At 51.4% G+C, this 17,948-nt stretch overlaps 1 protein-coding gene across 4 annotated transcripts in view; it reads right to left on the bottom strand.

Annotated features, from left to right (window-relative positions):
• Positions 1–17,948, bottom strand: part of fynb (FYN proto-oncogene, Src family tyrosine kinase b) — a 57,987-nt gene that overhangs the window by 6,325 nt on the left and 33,714 nt on the right. For 3 of the 4 annotated variants that reach the window (XM_042094618.1, XM_042094620.1, XM_042094619.1), the window contains 6 exons: positions 13,659–13,918; positions 10,411–10,507; positions 6,644–6,742; positions 5,369–5,472; positions 4,864–5,013; positions 1,214–1,378 (listed from right to left, as the gene is read on the bottom strand). In XM_042094618.1, the coding sequence (XP_041950552.1) occupies positions 1,214–1,378; positions 4,864–5,013; positions 5,369–5,472; positions 6,644–6,742; positions 10,411–10,507; positions 13,659–13,908 (865 nt within the window). In that variant the 5' untranslated portion in view covers positions 13,909–13,918. Of the gene's footprint in view, positions 1–668; positions 825–1,213; positions 1,379–4,863; positions 5,014–5,368; positions 5,473–6,643; positions 6,743–10,410; positions 10,508–13,658; positions 13,919–17,948 lie in introns of all 4 variants that reach the window. The other variant, XM_042094621.1, reaches the window with a different exon arrangement.

Genomic DNA, 17,948 nt, shown 5'->3' with positions numbered 1-17,948 from the left:
CTCTGAAAAGATAAATAAACAGATATGTCATCTATGGCTTAAAGGCAAGGCAGAATGCTAGAGACTTTGGATATGACATGCATGTCTCTGACAGCAGGTTTGATTTAGGGGGTAGCTGATCTAACAAAGTCTTCCCTTGTCTAATTCATTCCTCACACACACACACACACACACACACACACACACACGCATGCACACACACACGCACACACACACGCACACACACACACACACACACACACACACACACACACACACACACACACTAAACAGGTGCACACACTGGGGTGTGGAACACAATGCTGGGAGCCCCCGGGGCATTAGAGAAGGTGAACCTTAGCCTCAGGCCCCTAAATGCACAAATGAACCACTTGCACAGAAAAGAAGATTAATTCTGGGTATCCTGGAAAAAACCCTTTATGGATTAACCATATGTTATACTGACTTCATCATTTATCCAAGTGGGTTGTGTGACAAACTTTAGTCTATTTGGTACTATTAACTGTCATTAGATGACAAATGCCAATGTTTGACATTTGGTCTATCAAATTCCAAATGAAAAAGAACAAAGTTATACATTTCTCGTCCTTCCAAGATACCCTTCAAGATAGATGGAGGTAAAAGAGAAATAGGGATGGATAAAAAGGGATGGATCATTATTGCCTTACCACACCACACATCAGCAAAACATCCCGCCCCCAGCTTTACTTCCAGCTCAAGAGAGCTCCTGACGATTTCCCAGGCATCGTGGGTCAGGCCCACAGTGTCAGGCGTGTAGTTCACACACACGGACGTTAAATTAAAGCACAAACCATCCGCACTCTCTACAGGGGAGGGAAGGAAGGCAAGGCACACAAAGGGTTAACTACCAGGGAGTGGAACATGCAAAGCGGGGCGGGCCAGGAGCCAACGCTGGAGGTGCCCAAGGAGCCCAGCGGTGCACGTCTCGGTGGCGTGGGGAGTGTGCAGGTATTTACACTTGAGCTGTTATATGCAAATAGCACCAGGTCACCCTCCCCAAACACTTCAAGTGATTAGAACAAGAAGTTTGGCCTCGGGAGCCGGAGGTGGAATGTGTGGAACCGGTGAGACGTGCACCAGTGGACGCCTGTGTGTCCGGGGCTCCTCGGGGGGCAGTCCAGCAGGCTCCTGCTCGGCCGCCGCGTGGGTCGGGAGGGGTTGGGGTTTGTACGTGACGGAGTCTTGCCCGTACCCATCCAGACCTCCCCAAACTGCCCATTCCCCAGACGCTTGATGAGCTGCAGCGACTCCCGCGGGATCTCCCACACATCTTTGGTTTTGACGGACAGGTCGGTCAGACGGGGCATTCCTTTGTGGCAGGGCACCACCAAGCGACAGCACAGCCCTGCTGCCCGCTCTGTGTGTGGGGGCACCGCAAGCAGGGAGCGCACATGGACCACACACACACACAAACACACACACACACACACACACACACACACACACACACACACACACACACACACACACACACACACACACACACACACACACACACACACGCACACACACACATAAAACACACACATAAGGTGAAAGAGAAGAGAGACAGGCTTAGAGGCAGAGCACAGCATAAGCAGAGCAGTATTAAAGTCAGAGCAGCTGGTTGAGTTGACCCATCTCACTTCTAGTCACACCGCAGGATCTTCTTCTGAGTCATGGAAAAATAAGCTGCATTATTCATGGATCTGCCACAATATGCCCACACTGACCTGGTTTCAAACACAACCACTTGCTTTTTCACAAGAAGTATGACTTTTTGCCGTTTTCCATCGATATTGTCAACTATGTGTATTTTAATAACATGAATAGTCAATAATCTGTGAATAGGTGAATTAAACCATACAAAAAAGCCAAGTGGGTGGTGGGGGATGATTGCATGTTGGAGACAGGGAGAGAATGCCGAGGTGAGTTGGGTAAAGAGCTTAAAGTCCGGCCTCCCGGTCAGCCAGTGTGTGTTCGGAGCGAGACACACAGAGATGAGCTCAGGTAGTCCTGTCCAATCAGTTGCCGACACTGCAGAGGCCAGACGGCAGCAGCCAGCAGGCCACACAGCCCCTCATTAATCTGTCTAATGCCCGCACACTGCTCACACAATCAGCCAGAAAGAGAGGGAGGGAGAGAGACAGAGAGAGAGAGAGAGAGAGAGAGGGAAGGATGGAGCATGTCCATCCACTCTGCCTTTAAGCTGTGCCCTGATTCACTATCTGCAGCTGGCAAATGAAAGCACTTTTTCTAAAAGCTGTGAGTGGATTTCAGGTGATGTGGCAGGTAGCAGGGGGACCGAGGGAGGCGACGCGGCTACATTTTTAATCTAATCTCCCTGCTGCTGCAACTCTCCCCTACAGGCCACACTTATCAGCCCTGCACACACACACACACACACACACACACACACACACACACACTCATGATCATTTCACTGCAGAATAAATAGGGCCCACTCTCTGTCTGAAACGGTGTGCATGGCTCATTAATCCCACACACTGGCTGAAAGGTGTCCTGTGAAATCCTTCAGTTGGATTTCTCTTGCAGAACATCGGCCAAAGCAATGGATGACAACATGTTGATGTTTAGATGTTGTGCTGGCCTCGTCGTGAATCACAACAAAAACAAGAACAAAATAAACCCTGCAATGACTGCCTTTGTGAGGACTCACTTGGCTTGCCTTGGTGACTCATCTTATTTGGTTCTGCACTGCTGGTCTACTGATGAGCCATATACTTCATTGATTGGAGAAAGTGTTATGATGGTAAATTCAAAGGTTTCAAACCATTTCTCTGCAGCACTTAGAGACCCTGTTTATGGTGGCCCAGAGCTACACTGATGGTGTAAGACTCCATACTGTCTGCCTGCTCAATGACCACCCTGGACCACTTAACTGCCCATATGTTTCTAATGCATTTATGACACCCTCTTTCCCGCAGTGCACCACGGCCATCTTATTACGCCGAGGCTGACCGCGCCTGGCCATCTTATTACGCCGAGTCTGTCTGCTGGTGAATGAGTCCAGAGAGATGAGTTTCGTTCTTACAGCAGCCTGCCATTCAGATAATGCAGCTTACGCAACAGGCCCGAATCAATTGAACAACAATCCCTGCGAAGCCCATCGTGGGATGAGGCTCGGTGATGTCCTCGCCTCGGGGCTTGGTTCAGGACAGACCGCAGGGTTCTCGCAGGACAGGTGAGAGGCTTGTTTGCATGCCATCGATTAGTGGCAGTTTCCAGCCGACTCCTTCCATTTCCTGTAATTTTAGTGGCGCTCGTGAAGGGGGGGGGGGGGGGGGGGGGTGGGGGCTGGCTCTCGTCCTGAAGATAAGGACTGCCGTTGTTTGCTCAGGGCGGGCAAGGAGCCCGATAATGGATGCCTCACTGCCTAAAGCTCACAACAGACACTCTGCAAAGGTCAAACCACTCCCCCACCCCCCCACTCCCCCCTCTCTCCCTACTCCACCACATTCCCTTCATGTTGTGACCTGTTGACACTTTATAAAGAGGGCTGGCTATAGGCAGCCCCAGATTACACTATAGGTAGGCGGGCACTATAGGTGGGCACCACGTGTTGAATCAGTGAGCCCGCGACGTGCTGTGGAGACGTCCTCACCAGCTCCCATTCCCACTGCTCATTTGCTTACATTAAGAGCCTTCAGACCCCAGCAGAATGTGAAAGTCATTTTCATTTGAGAGATTAGGAGAGGGAGCGAGCGAGCAAGAGAGAGAGAGAGAGAGAGAGAGAGAGAGAGAGAGAGAGAGAGAGAGAGAGAGAGCACACGGAGAGAAAGATAGAGGGAAAAGGGTAGCTGGAGAGGAGCAGGAATGGAAAGGCAATAGCAGAGGGGCTGGAGATGTAAACCCAAGTAAACCCAAGACGCTCTCATGTGTTACCAGACCTGGAGAGAGTGGGCAGTGAGCACAGTCAGATAATGCATTGTGGCAAAGACATACTTTCTGCCTTAGACATGGACACACACCGACACAAAAACACACACACACACACACACACACACACACACACACACACACACACACACACACACACACACACACACACACACACACACACACACAGACACTGATGGGGGCACATATACACAAAAATCCATACTGTTCAGTCTCAGCGTATTTAACCGTCAATAAGTCAATGTGCTAACTGGAGCGCGCTGAGGAAATAACATCATGTTCTTAGTGTTTGTGTGTGTGTGTGTGTGTGTGTGTGTGTGTGTGTGTGTGTGTGTGTGTGTGTGTGTGTGTGTGTGTGTGTGTGTGTGTGGTGTGTGTGAGTGTGTGTGTGGGGTCGGACAGAAGTTTGTTTGCATCATTCAATCATAAATCCACACAGTGTCATCACAGGGGCCAGTGTTCCTCTGCAACCTCCTACACGGGGACATCCGATCCCATGCAAAACAACATTCCACTCATTCTTCCCATCTGTACAACTGACATGAACCTGACACTCAGTCATCCGTGTTTGGGGCTCCGTGTGCTTCATAGAATGTGCACATAAACAGAACACTTATATGGCTGGGGGCAGTGTAAGCCTGGATGACCTGTCCTGCCTATCAACCAGACTTTCAGGGACTCACTGTGTCACAATATTACACTAAATATATCAGGATCTTAAATGAGTTCTGTGTCTGCTGCTCCTAAAAACAATGTTCTGTTTTTATTTATTCTGTACAGGCCAAAGAAAGAATCATTAGCAACAGAAGATACAGTCAACAGTTCAGTGCAAAAATGACTGTGCTGCCCTGTTCATAGCTGTGTCCAGAGGGAGTCTACGCTTCTCTGTGTTGTCCTTGCGGAGTTGTGTGTTGGCTCGGCTGGTCAGTCGGCGGCTCATACCTGAGTAGTGCTGCACCAGCTGCTGCAGCGTCTCAAACTGCGCTCGGGTGGTGATGTAGTAGCCGCCGCTGTCCAGTTTGCGGATCTTGTAATGCTTCACGTGGTCGCCTTTGACGTCGTCCCAGTCCCGTATGGACAGAGAGAAGGCCCCTGAGGGGAACAAGTAACTGTGTTAGCGCTAATGTTCATGCCTCACGCCACTAAACCTTCATGGAGCCCTACTGGGCGACATTAGCTGTTTGCTATGTAGTATAAACTTGTGGGTGCTAGTGTTGAGATATAAGGCTATGTGTGCTTGGTGAGGGCATGGGCGGTGTTGGCGTTAGCTTGAGATAAAAGGCTATGTGTGCTTGGTGAGGGCATGGGCGGTGTTGGCGTTAGCTTGAGATAAAAGGCTATATGTGCTTGGTGAGGGCATCCATGGGTGGTGTTGGCGTTAGCTTGAGATAAAAGGCTATGTGTGCGGGCATGTGAGGGCATGGGCGGTGTTGGCGTTGGCGGGTACCTTTGGTGGTTTCACTCTCGCGGATGAGATAGGTGCCTCGGGGGTTGCCTGTGGACAGCAGCTGCCTCTCGGCGTCCTTCCGGCCCAGCTTGCCAAAGTACCAGCTGTGGTGAGAGGGGGAGAGCACAGGACAGGACACCACTGTAAGCGCTGGAGATGTGGTCACCACTCACCCTACTCATTACATCCCATTACACAGGCCACTGGGGGCAGGCTCGGCTCCCTGCCCCAAAGCTAGTCCACTGCAGCTGAAAAACGTCACTGTTTGGGTATGGCACACCCAGTTTCTGCTCCACGAGATCTTTATTTATGTGTGTCTCTCAACAGGAAGCAGATAACCATAGAAATGTTGTCAAATGATAGTCTGAAAGGTTGACACGACACTTCAAAAGCTACTAAATATCACTTGGCTGATCTAGCAAACCTCAGGCTACAACACTTCTACGTGGATGCCCAACTCTCCTCTGGTAAAATAAACAGCGATTTGCTCCTGACACTGCTCAAGGCAGAAGAACACACTAGTACTGCCATGTGATTCCCACTGGAGAGAAAACTGTCCAGAAACTCTGTCAGAGGATGTCCCTCTCAAACTCTTTTTACTCCAATTGTCTGTAAAACTCGTTTTCTCTCTCTTTCATTCTCTTCTCCAGCATTTTCCCTGTCAGTCTGGGAAGACATTCTTTTTTTAATATCAGACAACATAGCCTTCAGCCTGAATTCCTGTGGCATCTACTGTGTCTAATAAAAGTCATTTTAACAAGGCCATGTGGGAGGGGAGAGGTAGTTTGGGGTGGAGTGTGTGTGTGTGTGTGTGTGTGTGTGTGTGTGTGTGTGTGTGTGTGTGTGTGTGTGGAATGGGAGGGTACGCTGTATACATCTTCGCCTAGTCTCACCGCCTGTTGCCGTCTGTGTTTAACACTCCAAAAAGTTCTGTGCAATGATAACCCTGACACTTCAGCTGTGATCGATGGGAGTCATCCTGGTCCCTACCCTGACATTTTCCCCGACAAACCAACAGACAGACAGACAGACAGACAGAGAGACAGAGAGATAGACAGGCAGGCAGGCAGAAATGGGCTGTTGGCGGCAGCGGGTCTCCCCCCTGCTAGTTAACAGACGTGTCACTCCTCACTTAGAATGATGCCATGTCAGCCTTGCCTGCAAGCTGGGGAGGACAAGAGACCGGGAGAAGAGGAGGAGGAGGAGGAGGAGGAGGAGGAGGAGGGAGGAGGAGAGGGGGAGGGAGAGAAAAAAGAGCGAAAGAAAAACACTTACTCTTCGGCTTGGATGGAGTCCACGGGGGCCACGTAATTACTAGGAATGTAGCCGGTTCCGCCCGTAGTGAGAGAGCGCGCGTCCCACCAGTCCCCTTCCCTGAGGGAGAGACAGATGGAGAGAGAGAGAGAGAGAGATGGAGAGGGAGAGAGAGAGAGATCTGTCAGGATGGACAGACACATCTGTGAAAGGTAGATGTTATGCAATAATGACAAGGAGAACACTGCATAATAAACCACAGCATTGGCATTAAATAAAACACTGGGATGAATAATACAATCAAACATAATGACTTTATCCTGTCCTGTTGGAGCAGGATCATAAGTGTGTGTGTGTGTATGTGTGTGTGTGCGTGCGTATGTGTGTGTGTGCGTGTGTGTGTGTGCGCGCGCGTATGTGATCAAACATGGCCTGTTCAGCCATATATCAAGCCTGTTAATTTACAGAGCAAAGCACATGGACCACTCCACCCTCTCTCAATTATTCATGAGGCATGTGTGAATATTAAAAGTGGTCCACGCAAAGTTCACAGGGAATCAATGTGAGGATCCGCATTATGTTTGACAGCTGGCTGAAAAAGAGTGAGAAGGAGATAGAGAGCGAGAGTGGGGGAGAAAGAGAGAGAGGGAGAGAGAAAGAGCGAGAGAGGAGAAATGAGAGAGAGAGAGAGTTCGAGTGAGGGAGCGAGGGAGAGAGAGACCTCCAAACAACCTCTCGCCCTCAGGCCAACACAGGCCATTACAGTCACAGGACCACTTCTTCTCTCTTCTCATTTCTCTCTCTCTCTCTCTCTCTCTCTCTCTCTCTCTCTCTCTCTCTCTCTCTCTCCTCACCTCGGGCTCAACTCCCTGTCTCCATCAACCCCTCACATGATCACATGATGACTTGTGTTCAGGGTCCTCTCCTCTTCCCCTTCCACTCCACCACTCCCCTCTCACTCCTCCAGACACACACACACACACACACACACACACACACACACACACACACACATACACAAGGGCCCGATACAAATACACAATAAAGAGATGAGCAGCATACATACAGACACTCACATACACACATAACCCATACACCACACACAAGCACACACACACACACAATCATCCAATATATATATATATATGTACCGTATGTTAGAATGACTGTGAGTGTGTGACACCACAAGCTGGTGATCTATCTAACCACCCTATGCCTCTGCTGCACATAGAAAGGAGTGAGGAAGAGAGTGAGTAGAGGAGAGGAGGGAAAAGATGACAAGAGAAGGGAGGGGAATGGAGAAGAAAAGAGAAGAGAAGAGAAGAGAAGAGAAGAGAAGAGAAGAGAAGAGAAGAGAAGGGAAGGGAGAGGAGATGAGTGAATAATGAGCTGGTGGGGGTCTTTGTCCAGCACAAAGGAGTGTGGTGCTCTGGGTAAGTGTGCCTGCAGGCCACATCAGAGGCACAGGCCGCTCAGCGCTCCGGCTTTGTGTGTGGAGAGGAGAGACCAGCAGCCCTCCTGAGAGTCCACCGTGTGGAGGAGAAGGAGAAGGAGGAGGAGGAGGAGGAGGAGGAGGGGGGAGGGAGGCATTCTGGGAGAGCCCCAGCTGAGTCCCTCCATCTTTCCCTTCCTCCCTCCCTCTGTCTCTCTCTCTCCCCCACAAGAGAGGGGTGAGACAAGGGAGGGGCACTGTCTGTCACTGCCATGCTTTTGTCTCCAGCAAACCCGTTAACCAAACCACGAGGGCGGAGAGAAAAAAACAAACAAACAAAAACGAAATAAAAACAAAAGCTCCAAGCGAGTCTAGTAAACAAAGGGCCTGCTCCACTAATGCAAAACATGTCCTCCCCTGAGGAAGGCCATCTCTGTGCTCTGGCGAGGAGAAGGCTGTGTGTGGAATTCCACATGCACAAAAGAACAAGAGCTATCAAAACACAAGTCAGTGGTGGGCTCTGGTGCAGGGATGTCCAGAGAAGATGGGGCGCACTCCAAACTCACTCCAGGAGGCTCCTCTGACCGCTAGCACTGTTTCAGCATTCACATGACAACAAGAGCTGGTGCTGAGCAAAACAGGACGAGGTGAACGAGAGGGCAGTCCAACAGCTGATTCCATCTCATTCACTGTCACTGACTGACCATGACATGAAGAGTGGTGGGCAATTCACATTTCACATTTCACAAGTGTGACTGATTTTTTTTTTATCTCTGTATGTTAATCATTTCCTGTTACAAAAAGCCTCTTCTATTAAGATGAGCTTTGTTTCCTCGAAATGCCATCACACAACACAACCCTTAGTCACATCCACCCCCACCCACACACACACGCAGACACGCACACACCCCACCCATGGCTGCTCATGTGACCAACATGTCCCGGCATCTGCCGTTTAGCGTCTGCCAACCTCCAGCAGAGGGCTAAGCCGGCCTGAAGCATGTCATCTCTCTAGTGGTCAGCAGGGGGCAGCGGAGAGCCCCTCTCTCTTAGCCCTCAGTGCCAAAGCAGGCAGGCAGGCTGCCTGGACCAGGAAGAGGGAAGGGGTGGAGGGCAGTGTGTGCGTGTGTGTGTGTGTGTGTGTGGTGGGGGGGGGGCATAAGGCCTGGCTGGCTCGCTGTGGTCTCCATCCTTCCAGACAGGAGGAGGATGAGCACTGACCGCTGAGGTCGGGCAGGAAAGGCCCCGCTGTGAAGGCCAGGCAGGGCCAGGGTGGGCCGAGAGGTTTGGAGGCGGAGGGAGAGAGGGGGAGAGAATGTCGGGGTCACGGCTCAAAGATAAACCGCATGGGCTTGAGTCTGTCAGTGCGGCCGCGGCCTGCTCAAATCCATCTCCTCGGCTTATCAGGGCCGGGCCTCCCCCTGTCAAAACAAGCTCCTGTCCATCGCCATGCTGTGCAGAGGGGTTAAGATGGGGAGTCGTCTGTCTCTGGTGTTCCTGACCATGAGCCAGAGCAGAGGGCCTGTCTGTGCCGTGAGCCTCACTGTGGGCCTGGGGAGTGTGGTGCTGTGGGCAGGAACGCCTGTGGCATCTGAGGGGGAGAGAGAGAGACAGAGAGAGAGAGAGACAGAGAGATACAGAGAGACAGAGAGAGAGAGAGACAGAGAGAGAAAGAGAGAGAGAGAGAGAGATACAGAGAAAGAGAGAGAGAGAGAGAGAGAGAGAGATACAGAGAGAGAGAGAGATACAGAGAGAGAGAGATACAGAGAGAGAGAGAGGCAGAGAGAGAGAGAGAGAGAGCGCGAGGTCTGGAGCGGCACACCACGGCCCACCCCACACTGCTCTGCTCCGCCCCGTGCGCCTCATTTAGCGGCGGTCTAGTGTGCTGACTGAGGCGGAAAAAGGGCCGCACTGAGCCGAGGCGGCGGCAGGTACAGGAAACGGAGCCTCTACACTTCCTGTGGCAGCTGAAAGTGAAGGCCCGTCCGGGGCAGACTCAAGAACAACACAGGGCCGTACCACTCAGGCAGCAAAGGCGGGGGGGGGCCCTGAGTGGTACGGCCCTGTGTTGTTCTTGAGTCTGGGGGCCCTTCTTATGACGTGGGCCAAAGTCCACGTCATAAGAACAAAACCACCCGTGCTCACACACACACACAGCCTGTATGCAGCTCTGCTCCGTTACATCAAACACATTTAACACACACACACACACACACACACACACACACACACACACACACACACACACACACACACACACACACACCTGATTGATTTAAATTGATTTCCCACAGTCCTGAAAGTTGCAAAAGGAGAAAGACTTAGTTAGGTGTCAGTGCAATACTGCAAGACTCACGTGCTGTTGATGATCTGAAACTTCTCTCCTTTCCTGAAGCTCAGGTCATCCTCAGTGCGCGCCTCATAGTCATACAGCGCCACGAACAGAGTGACACCTGCCACAGCAGAGAGGTGAAGAGAGAGAGAAGGAAAGAAAGGCAGTGAGAGGAAAAGAAAGAGTGCAGAGTAGGAGGTAGGGAGAGAGAGAGAGAGATAAGAAGACAGGGTGAGAAACAGAGCCACAGAGAGACAGCCGAGGGAGAGATGGAGTGAAACGGAGAGAGAACGAGAGAAGAGAGAGAGAGAGAGGAGAGAGAAAGAGAGAGAGGGAAATATCAGCATCAGCACTGAGGTGATTACCAACAAATGAACCTCAGACTCCAGGCTCTGTGTGGATGAACTGAATGTGCACTGTAAGCTAGCATGGAAAAAAAACATTCTTTTTACTCCACACCGTACAATTTGGAGACGGCTGGGTAAATGACTGGAACATAGTCCTAATGCTAAGCATACCCCATGCCATCAACTGGCCCAGCAGGGCTGTGTGTGTGTGTGTGTGTGTGTGTGTGTGATGGGGGATGGTGTGTCAGCCCTTCTAAATCATTTCTTCCTCCATAGGCAAAGGCAAAATAGACCTTTAAAAGCTTATTGTTCCCACGGGCCACTGTGGTCTGGTGCACTACCAGAGCCTCTGTGGGCTCAAATTAAAAGACCACTCAACACTGTTGGAATCCCTTGGCCAACTACATGCCTGCCGTGATGGGATTTACGGCTAAAACAGGCCGCCTGAGCCCAGAGACGCTACCGGGAGGCGACACGTTGGTGGTAGGTGTCCCTCCCTGTGTCTGCCAGTTCTGATCAGCCTCTTTCTCTGCTGCTGAAGGAGAGGCTCCTCTCTGGTGCTTGGTCTGGTGCTTGAGCCTCACAGACAGACCCCAGAGCAGCTGTTTAAACAGCCCACTGCGCCACATCATTCTGACTCACACAGAAGCTAATGCTAGCTCTGACTGAAGTTAGCCACAGCATCTCGCAGCCATTTACATAGTGATCTATGAAGATATCCAGACAGAACAAATTTTCCACCACAGGATTGGGTGGTCGACCTCAAGTCAGCCATGAACACTGGAGCACAGCAATGTGTGCGAGTCTGTGTATCTCTGTGTGTGTGTGTGTGTGTGTGTGTGTGTGTGTGTGTGGTGTGTGTGTGGTGTGTGTGCGTGCATGCACAAATGAAAGCACTATTAATGTAAAAGAGGCCAGAGTGTGTGTGTGTGTGTGTGTGTGTGTGTGTGTGTGTGTGTGTTGTCCTCTCCAGTGTTCATTCATCAGCGAGCCCCATCTCTTTTGATCTTCTAAGGATGGGAGCGAGCCAACTCCTCCACCACACAAGACACGAGGGGAGCGCTGTGATTGGCCCTTAGCAGGAGCTCATGATGAAGCGGAGGCGATGCTTTGTGCAGTCTTCCTCTAGAGGCACACAACTGCTCATCACACATCACTCAGGTGACTTCAAAGGCCATGGCTTTTGTGTGTGTGTGTGTGTGTGTGTGTGTGTGTGTGTGTGTGTGTGTGTGTGTGTATGTGTGTGTGTGTGTGTGTGTGTGTGTGTGTGTGTGTGTGTGTGTGTGTGTGTAATGGCTATGTATTGTGAAGACACAGAGTGCCTGAGCGAAACAGTGTTCTGTTATGTGGCCAAGGGTGGAGACAGAGCGGCTGTTTGAGAGAGCACTGGAGGCTTCTCAGTGAAACAGTGGCATGTGTATTGTGCGTCTGAGAATGTGTACTGACGTGTGTGTGCCCCTGCATCTCTCTGCAAAAGTGTGTGTGTGTGTGAGTGTGTGTGTTTATGCTGACAAGAACCTCTGAATCTCTCCTTGTAAGTGTGTGTGTGTGTGTGTGGTGTATGTGTGTGTGTGTGGTGTATGTGTGTGTGTGTGTGTGTGTGTGTGTGTGTGTGTGTGTGTGTGTGTGTGTGTGTGAAAAATGAACACACAGAAGTGGAGCTTCAGCGCCACCTCTGCTACGGGGGCCGATCACATGAGTCAGGAGGCTGTGCATGGGCGTTGAGCTGTCCTGTGTTTACTCGACAGCCCCGACCGCCAGAGCGCACAAGCACACAGTCATCTGACCGGGCCCTGCTGCTGTGCTCCTCACCTCCTCTCCAGCACCGCACTGGGCGCTCACATGGACACAGCAGGGGCCCCTGGGCGGCCGCCGCCTGCTTGCTGACGTGCGCTCTTACTGCAGTTTGACCACATGCCACCGTTCTTCTGCGTGGCTCACCAACTGTGTGATAAGGAGCCTATTTTTTTATGTGTGTGTTTGTGTGTTTAGAAAAGAGCCATCTCGTGATGAGCATTCAGCCATTATCCTCTCAACGTCAAAGTGTGGCGTCACGCAAGGAGGGTGTTGTTTGTCAGAGCAGAGCAGCAGAAAATGTTAATGTCTTGTGTTTTCAGTGAAATGTCAGTCAGAGAGAAATGCTAACCATTCTCTCCTTTAGTAAACACTGTACAACTGTTCCAGAAAACAGACATGAAAAAATATTTCAGCTTTCAATTGATATTAAGATGAGCGAATAGAATGAAAGAATTTTTATGTTTGAATGAATTAACTTGCAATGACCCCCCCCCCCCCCCCCCCCCCGCCAACACACACACACACACACACACACACACACACACACACACACACACACACATATCCCCACCCCCCTGTGTGAGAGAGGAGTTTCTGTGTTGCATAACCCCAAGTAGTATTAACAATCCCTGTGATGCTGGAGGAAACAGTGGAGTCAACTGATGGCTTATCTGGTTGAGAGGGTGGGACAGCTGTACCCAATTTCTCAACGAAGAGAAAATTAAAAATGTAAAATCCCATCAGTCCCCTGTGACTGTGTGGTTTAGGATTAATTTGGACAAAAATAATCCCCAGTTAGGAAAAAGAAATCTCACGGAGAAACATGTGAATATACTGTTTTCCCTACAGTAGCAGACAGGGGCTCTGCAAATCCATTTGAGGATATCCTGACCGGGAATATCACCCACGTAAACAAAGACAAAGAGCACACGCACACACACACGCACACACACACACACACACACAAACACACGCGCACACACACACACACACACGCACACACACACACAGAGACAAAAGCAAGCCGGACATTCCACAGTTACCTCTGCTGCCAGAAGTTAGAGCACATCAGGCATAAAGGGCATCCACATTCCCAAAGGTTCAAAGGTCACCATGAAGCGTTTGTACCTGTTCCTCCGCGGGTGCGCAAGGTCCCGGTGTGCGAGGAGGAGTTGACCCCTCCGAAGACGGTCATGCTCTGGCTGCCCGGCGCGTGGAAGTTGTTGTAGTTGGGGATGGCGGTGACGCCGAAGCCGGTGGGGTAGTGCTGCGGTGTGGGGTCGGCTCCATAGCGGTAGCCGGCACTCTGCGAGATGCTGGTGTCGCGCTCGTCCGTTAGTTTAGTTGCTTCTTTGTCCTTGCATTGCACACAGCCCATTCTCTAAATTCTGCAGGAGACAACACAAAGAGACGACATTAGCCCATAACCATCTGCAGAAAGCCAATCTGTCCTGGTTTGTTTCACGCTCTGCATATACTGTGTGTGAGTTGGCAATAAGCAGGGGGTGTAGTGTAGGTGTAGCACGGAAATGTGTGTGTGTTCATGTGTGCACGGATGTGTGCTCCGTGCTAGGTGTGTGCTCGCAGCTCTAGCTGCAGGAGAGTGTGAGTGAGAGTGTGTGCTGCAGGCTGGGCTGGACTGGGCTGGACTGGGCTGGACTGTGTGGCAGGCGGGCGGGCGGGCGGTGCCAGGCTGCTGTGGCGCTCGGTGCGTGACAGAGCAGACCGCTCCTCCATCTGTAGCCCAGCGAGAGCAGGCCGCCTGGAATCTAGAGCAGGATCCTAACCTCACTCTCTCTCATGTATGTGTGTGAGAGTGTGTGTGTGTGTGTGTCTGTGTGTGTGTGTGTGTGTGTGTGTGTGTGTGTGAGAGAGAGCGAGAGAGAGAGCAAGAGAGTGAGTGAGTGTGTGTGTGTGTGTGTGTGAGAGTGTGAGAGAGAGAGAGAGTGAGTGTGTGTGTGTGTGTGTGTGAGAGAGTGAGAGAGAGAGCGAGTGAGTGTGTGTGTGTGTGTGTGAGTGTGAGAGAGAGAGAGAGTGAGTGTGTGTGTGTGTGTGAGAGTGTGAGAGAGAGAGAGAGTGAGTGAATAGCGCATAGCAGTGTGGGGAGGCCAGGGAACTGGAGCATAGGCCCTCATTGATTATTCCATGATCGCATTCCTGCCCACATCAAGCAGCTGTTCCTGTGTGTGTGTGTGTGTGTGTGTTGGTGGGAGGCCGGAGTGCAGTGCTGCAGTCAGCTGGAAGCTGCCCTGTTAAAGAGACACAGGCCCATTACGGCCCATGGCACTGCCCAGCAGGACACTGTGACTACCGCTGCTGGTTACTGTTGTGGAACCAGCTGACCCCGAATCTGACCTGGAGCCAGGCCGGACGTGGGCCAAACCCTGCTCAGAGTCTGCAGCCGTGTGGTAAATCAACACCTGCCATGTGCCAAAGCCGATGTTGTGGCGATTTGTCACACCTGCTAGTCGCGGTGGCAGGGAGCCAAAGAGCTTTCAGGAGCTGGCACACCCCTGCCAGACGCCAGGGCCAACGCAACTCTCTCACTCACGCTCCGGACCCGGCCTCCAGGAATCCATTAAGCATTTCATATTTCCTCTCCGATTGGATGTGTGTGTGTAGTCGCCCTCACAAGGCCCTCCACTCATAAGAGAATCAAATCTAATTTAACCAGCTGTCAGGAGTCCAACACAACCAGGCGTGAATTTTCACACACACTGAGTCCATTCATCAGTAAATGCTTCCTCTTTCACTAAGTGACACCCGCGACCGCTGTTGTGTAGCCCGCACCAACTGACTTAAGCAAACTCTCGGGTGCCTCGTTAAGTCGTCCTCTTCATCAGAGGCTCTGTGAGGACTGCTGGACGCTGTTCTCTTGCAGCTCACAGAGAGAGAGAGAGAGAGAGAGAGAGAGAGAGAGTGCCATCTAATGACCATCTGGCTAAAAATGCAGCACGTCAGAACAAACATGTGACAGACCAAACATGTGTGTGTATGAGAAAGAGAAGTGATGGCGTATATGTGAGTGTGTGTGTTGTGTGTGTATGTGTGTGTGTGTTTATGTATGTGTGTGTGTGTGTATCAGGGTGTTCCTGCCAGAGTGGAACCGACTAATGCAGCCCCTCAGCCCCATCCACCCATACCGCCCTTGGCGCTGTCATCTGAAAACTATTTTCAATAACAGTCTTGTTAACAGCCCTTTCTCTCCCTTTCTCCTTCACTCACACTCTCTCTTTCTCTCCCTCACACTCTCCCTTCCTCCCTCTCTCCTGCTCACACACTGCTCTCTGAGGGGCAGCCTCTGGCTCCTGCGCGGCTGTTTTTGTGGTTTCTGGGGAAGAGCAGGAAGCACTACGCACTAAAGGACGCACGCAGGGTGAAAGAATGCGAGAGCCGGACGCGCCAGACCCACCCCCCCCCCCCCCCCCCCCCCCACCCTGCCCCACTCCTCGCCACGGGCAGGACAAACCGGCCGGGAGCCGGAAACTTTCCTCTCTATTAATCAGCCGTGCGGCCAAGCCAACCAGGCCGCACACACAATGGCCGCCCGGCGTGAGCGTGGACGTGGCCCTCCCCAGACCCAGTCTCACAAGCAGAGCCCTGGGGCAACAGCCACAAAACCGCTACCGTGGGTAAACAACTACACACTCCACTTAAGCCTGATTGGTCTAGAGACAAAGGGCATCCATTAATGCAAACAGATTGGGAGCGAATCAGGCGGTATTAGCCGCGCTCCGCTAGCTCCTGTCTCTCACTAGAAAGCCACCAGCTCAGGCCATCATCCTGCTTTCATGATAACACAGAACTGAGCGAGAAAAAATAGCCGATCCCAAAAGAGCAATATCCACTCTTGTGGGATGTCCAGTGAGGACCGAGTGGGAGAGAAAGTGGGAAAAGGGAGCGAGAAAGAATAAATGGCCTGAGGTGGACTTAACGGTGTGTACATCACCAGGCCAGGGCTCCATACTGTCCATTTTGTATTTATGACATGAGTGGTGGACAGGAGGGTAGGGGAGAGGAGAGAGAGAGAAAGCTGAGGTGATTAATGCTGATTATGTTGGCTGTCCCCTGTGGGGGGAGTAGGGAAAAGCCGGTCCATGCTCTGGCCTGTGCAGGGGAGGTGGACGATTCCCAGTCATGGAGCCAGAGCTGCACATTCCCGCATGACACCTCCGGCCTTCACACAACGCTCGCTAGGGAGTCGGAGACTACGCTTGCTGATTCCTTTCTGATGTTCCTTGTCGCGGCCTGTGAAAAGCATTAATGCCCAACAGGACGACCCCCGTGACCTTCACACTCTGACCCTGCCGCTACCATCTCAACCTCATGGCTTGGCTCACAAGCACACAAATGGCTTTCCTAATGCACACACCATAAGCCTGTGATGGGCAACAAAACAGTCAAATCAAGATATGGAGGTCGGGAGGTGCCACCCCAGCATTAGGGATCAGGGCTCCGAATCCAAAGCTTCACTAATCTCCTCTGCTGGCAAGAAAAATCCATAGTCTGGGACCTTGTGATGTTCCAAAACATGCCCAGATTAATCTAGTCACTGCAAGCGTGGGTCTGGGTTCGCACAGCGAGAGGAACGTCCAGTGGGGGTTGGAAGTGACCGGAGGTGTGTGTGCCGATACTGATGTGATAACTGCCCAGGCGCGCTAACAGCAGCCAGTGGACATAGAGGGAGAGGGACTGTTAATGCCCACAGCACTTGGGCCCTCAAGGGAGGAGGAAATGAAAGAGAGAGAGAGAGAGAGAGAGGCTGAGATAAAGAGGTAATGCAAGAGAGAAAGAGGACAAAATAAGTAGCACAAATCTGGACAGCTAACGCAACACCACAGTTCCCAAGAACTATTACACATAGAGGAAGTGTGACTAATAGTGATAGCCAGAGAGAGAGAGAGAGAGAGAGAGAACGTGTGAGATAGAAAGAGAGAGAGAGAGATAGTGCAAAAGAGAGCAAATACATCCTCCCACACAATCAGTGAGCATCACTTCTCAGAATGCTTCTGTATGCAGAGCAATGTTCAGTCCTCAGGAACTCTCTCTCTCTCTCTCTCTCTCACACACACACACACACACACACACACACACACACACACACACACACACACACACACACACTTATGGCCAAAGCAGGAGGTGTAGGCTCATCACAGCACAGTCTTTGTGCTGGTCACACATATCAGGGCTTTCATCTTTTTTTGCCTTAATTCTTTCCCTCTCTCTCTCTCTCTATCCCCCTCTCTCTACATCCTCATCATCTCCTCACAGCATGATTATTCACTCTTTTTTTCCTTCAGGGAGCCGGGGAGCACCTGCAGCCATTGGCTGGCCCTGTAGTTCCCCCAGTCCCCCTTTATTTACCAGAGAGAAACAACAACACACACACACACACACACACACACACACACACAC

The sequence above is a fragment of the Alosa sapidissima genome, chromosome 6 (assembly GCF_018492685.1).
Source record: "Alosa sapidissima isolate fAloSap1 chromosome 6, fAloSap1.pri, whole genome shotgun sequence".
Taxonomy (NCBI): Eukaryota; Metazoa; Chordata; class Actinopteri; order Clupeiformes; family Clupeidae; genus Alosa; species Alosa sapidissima.
The sequence above is the reverse complement of the archived record's forward strand: the minus strand, read 5'-3'. Positions and strand labels throughout refer to the sequence as shown.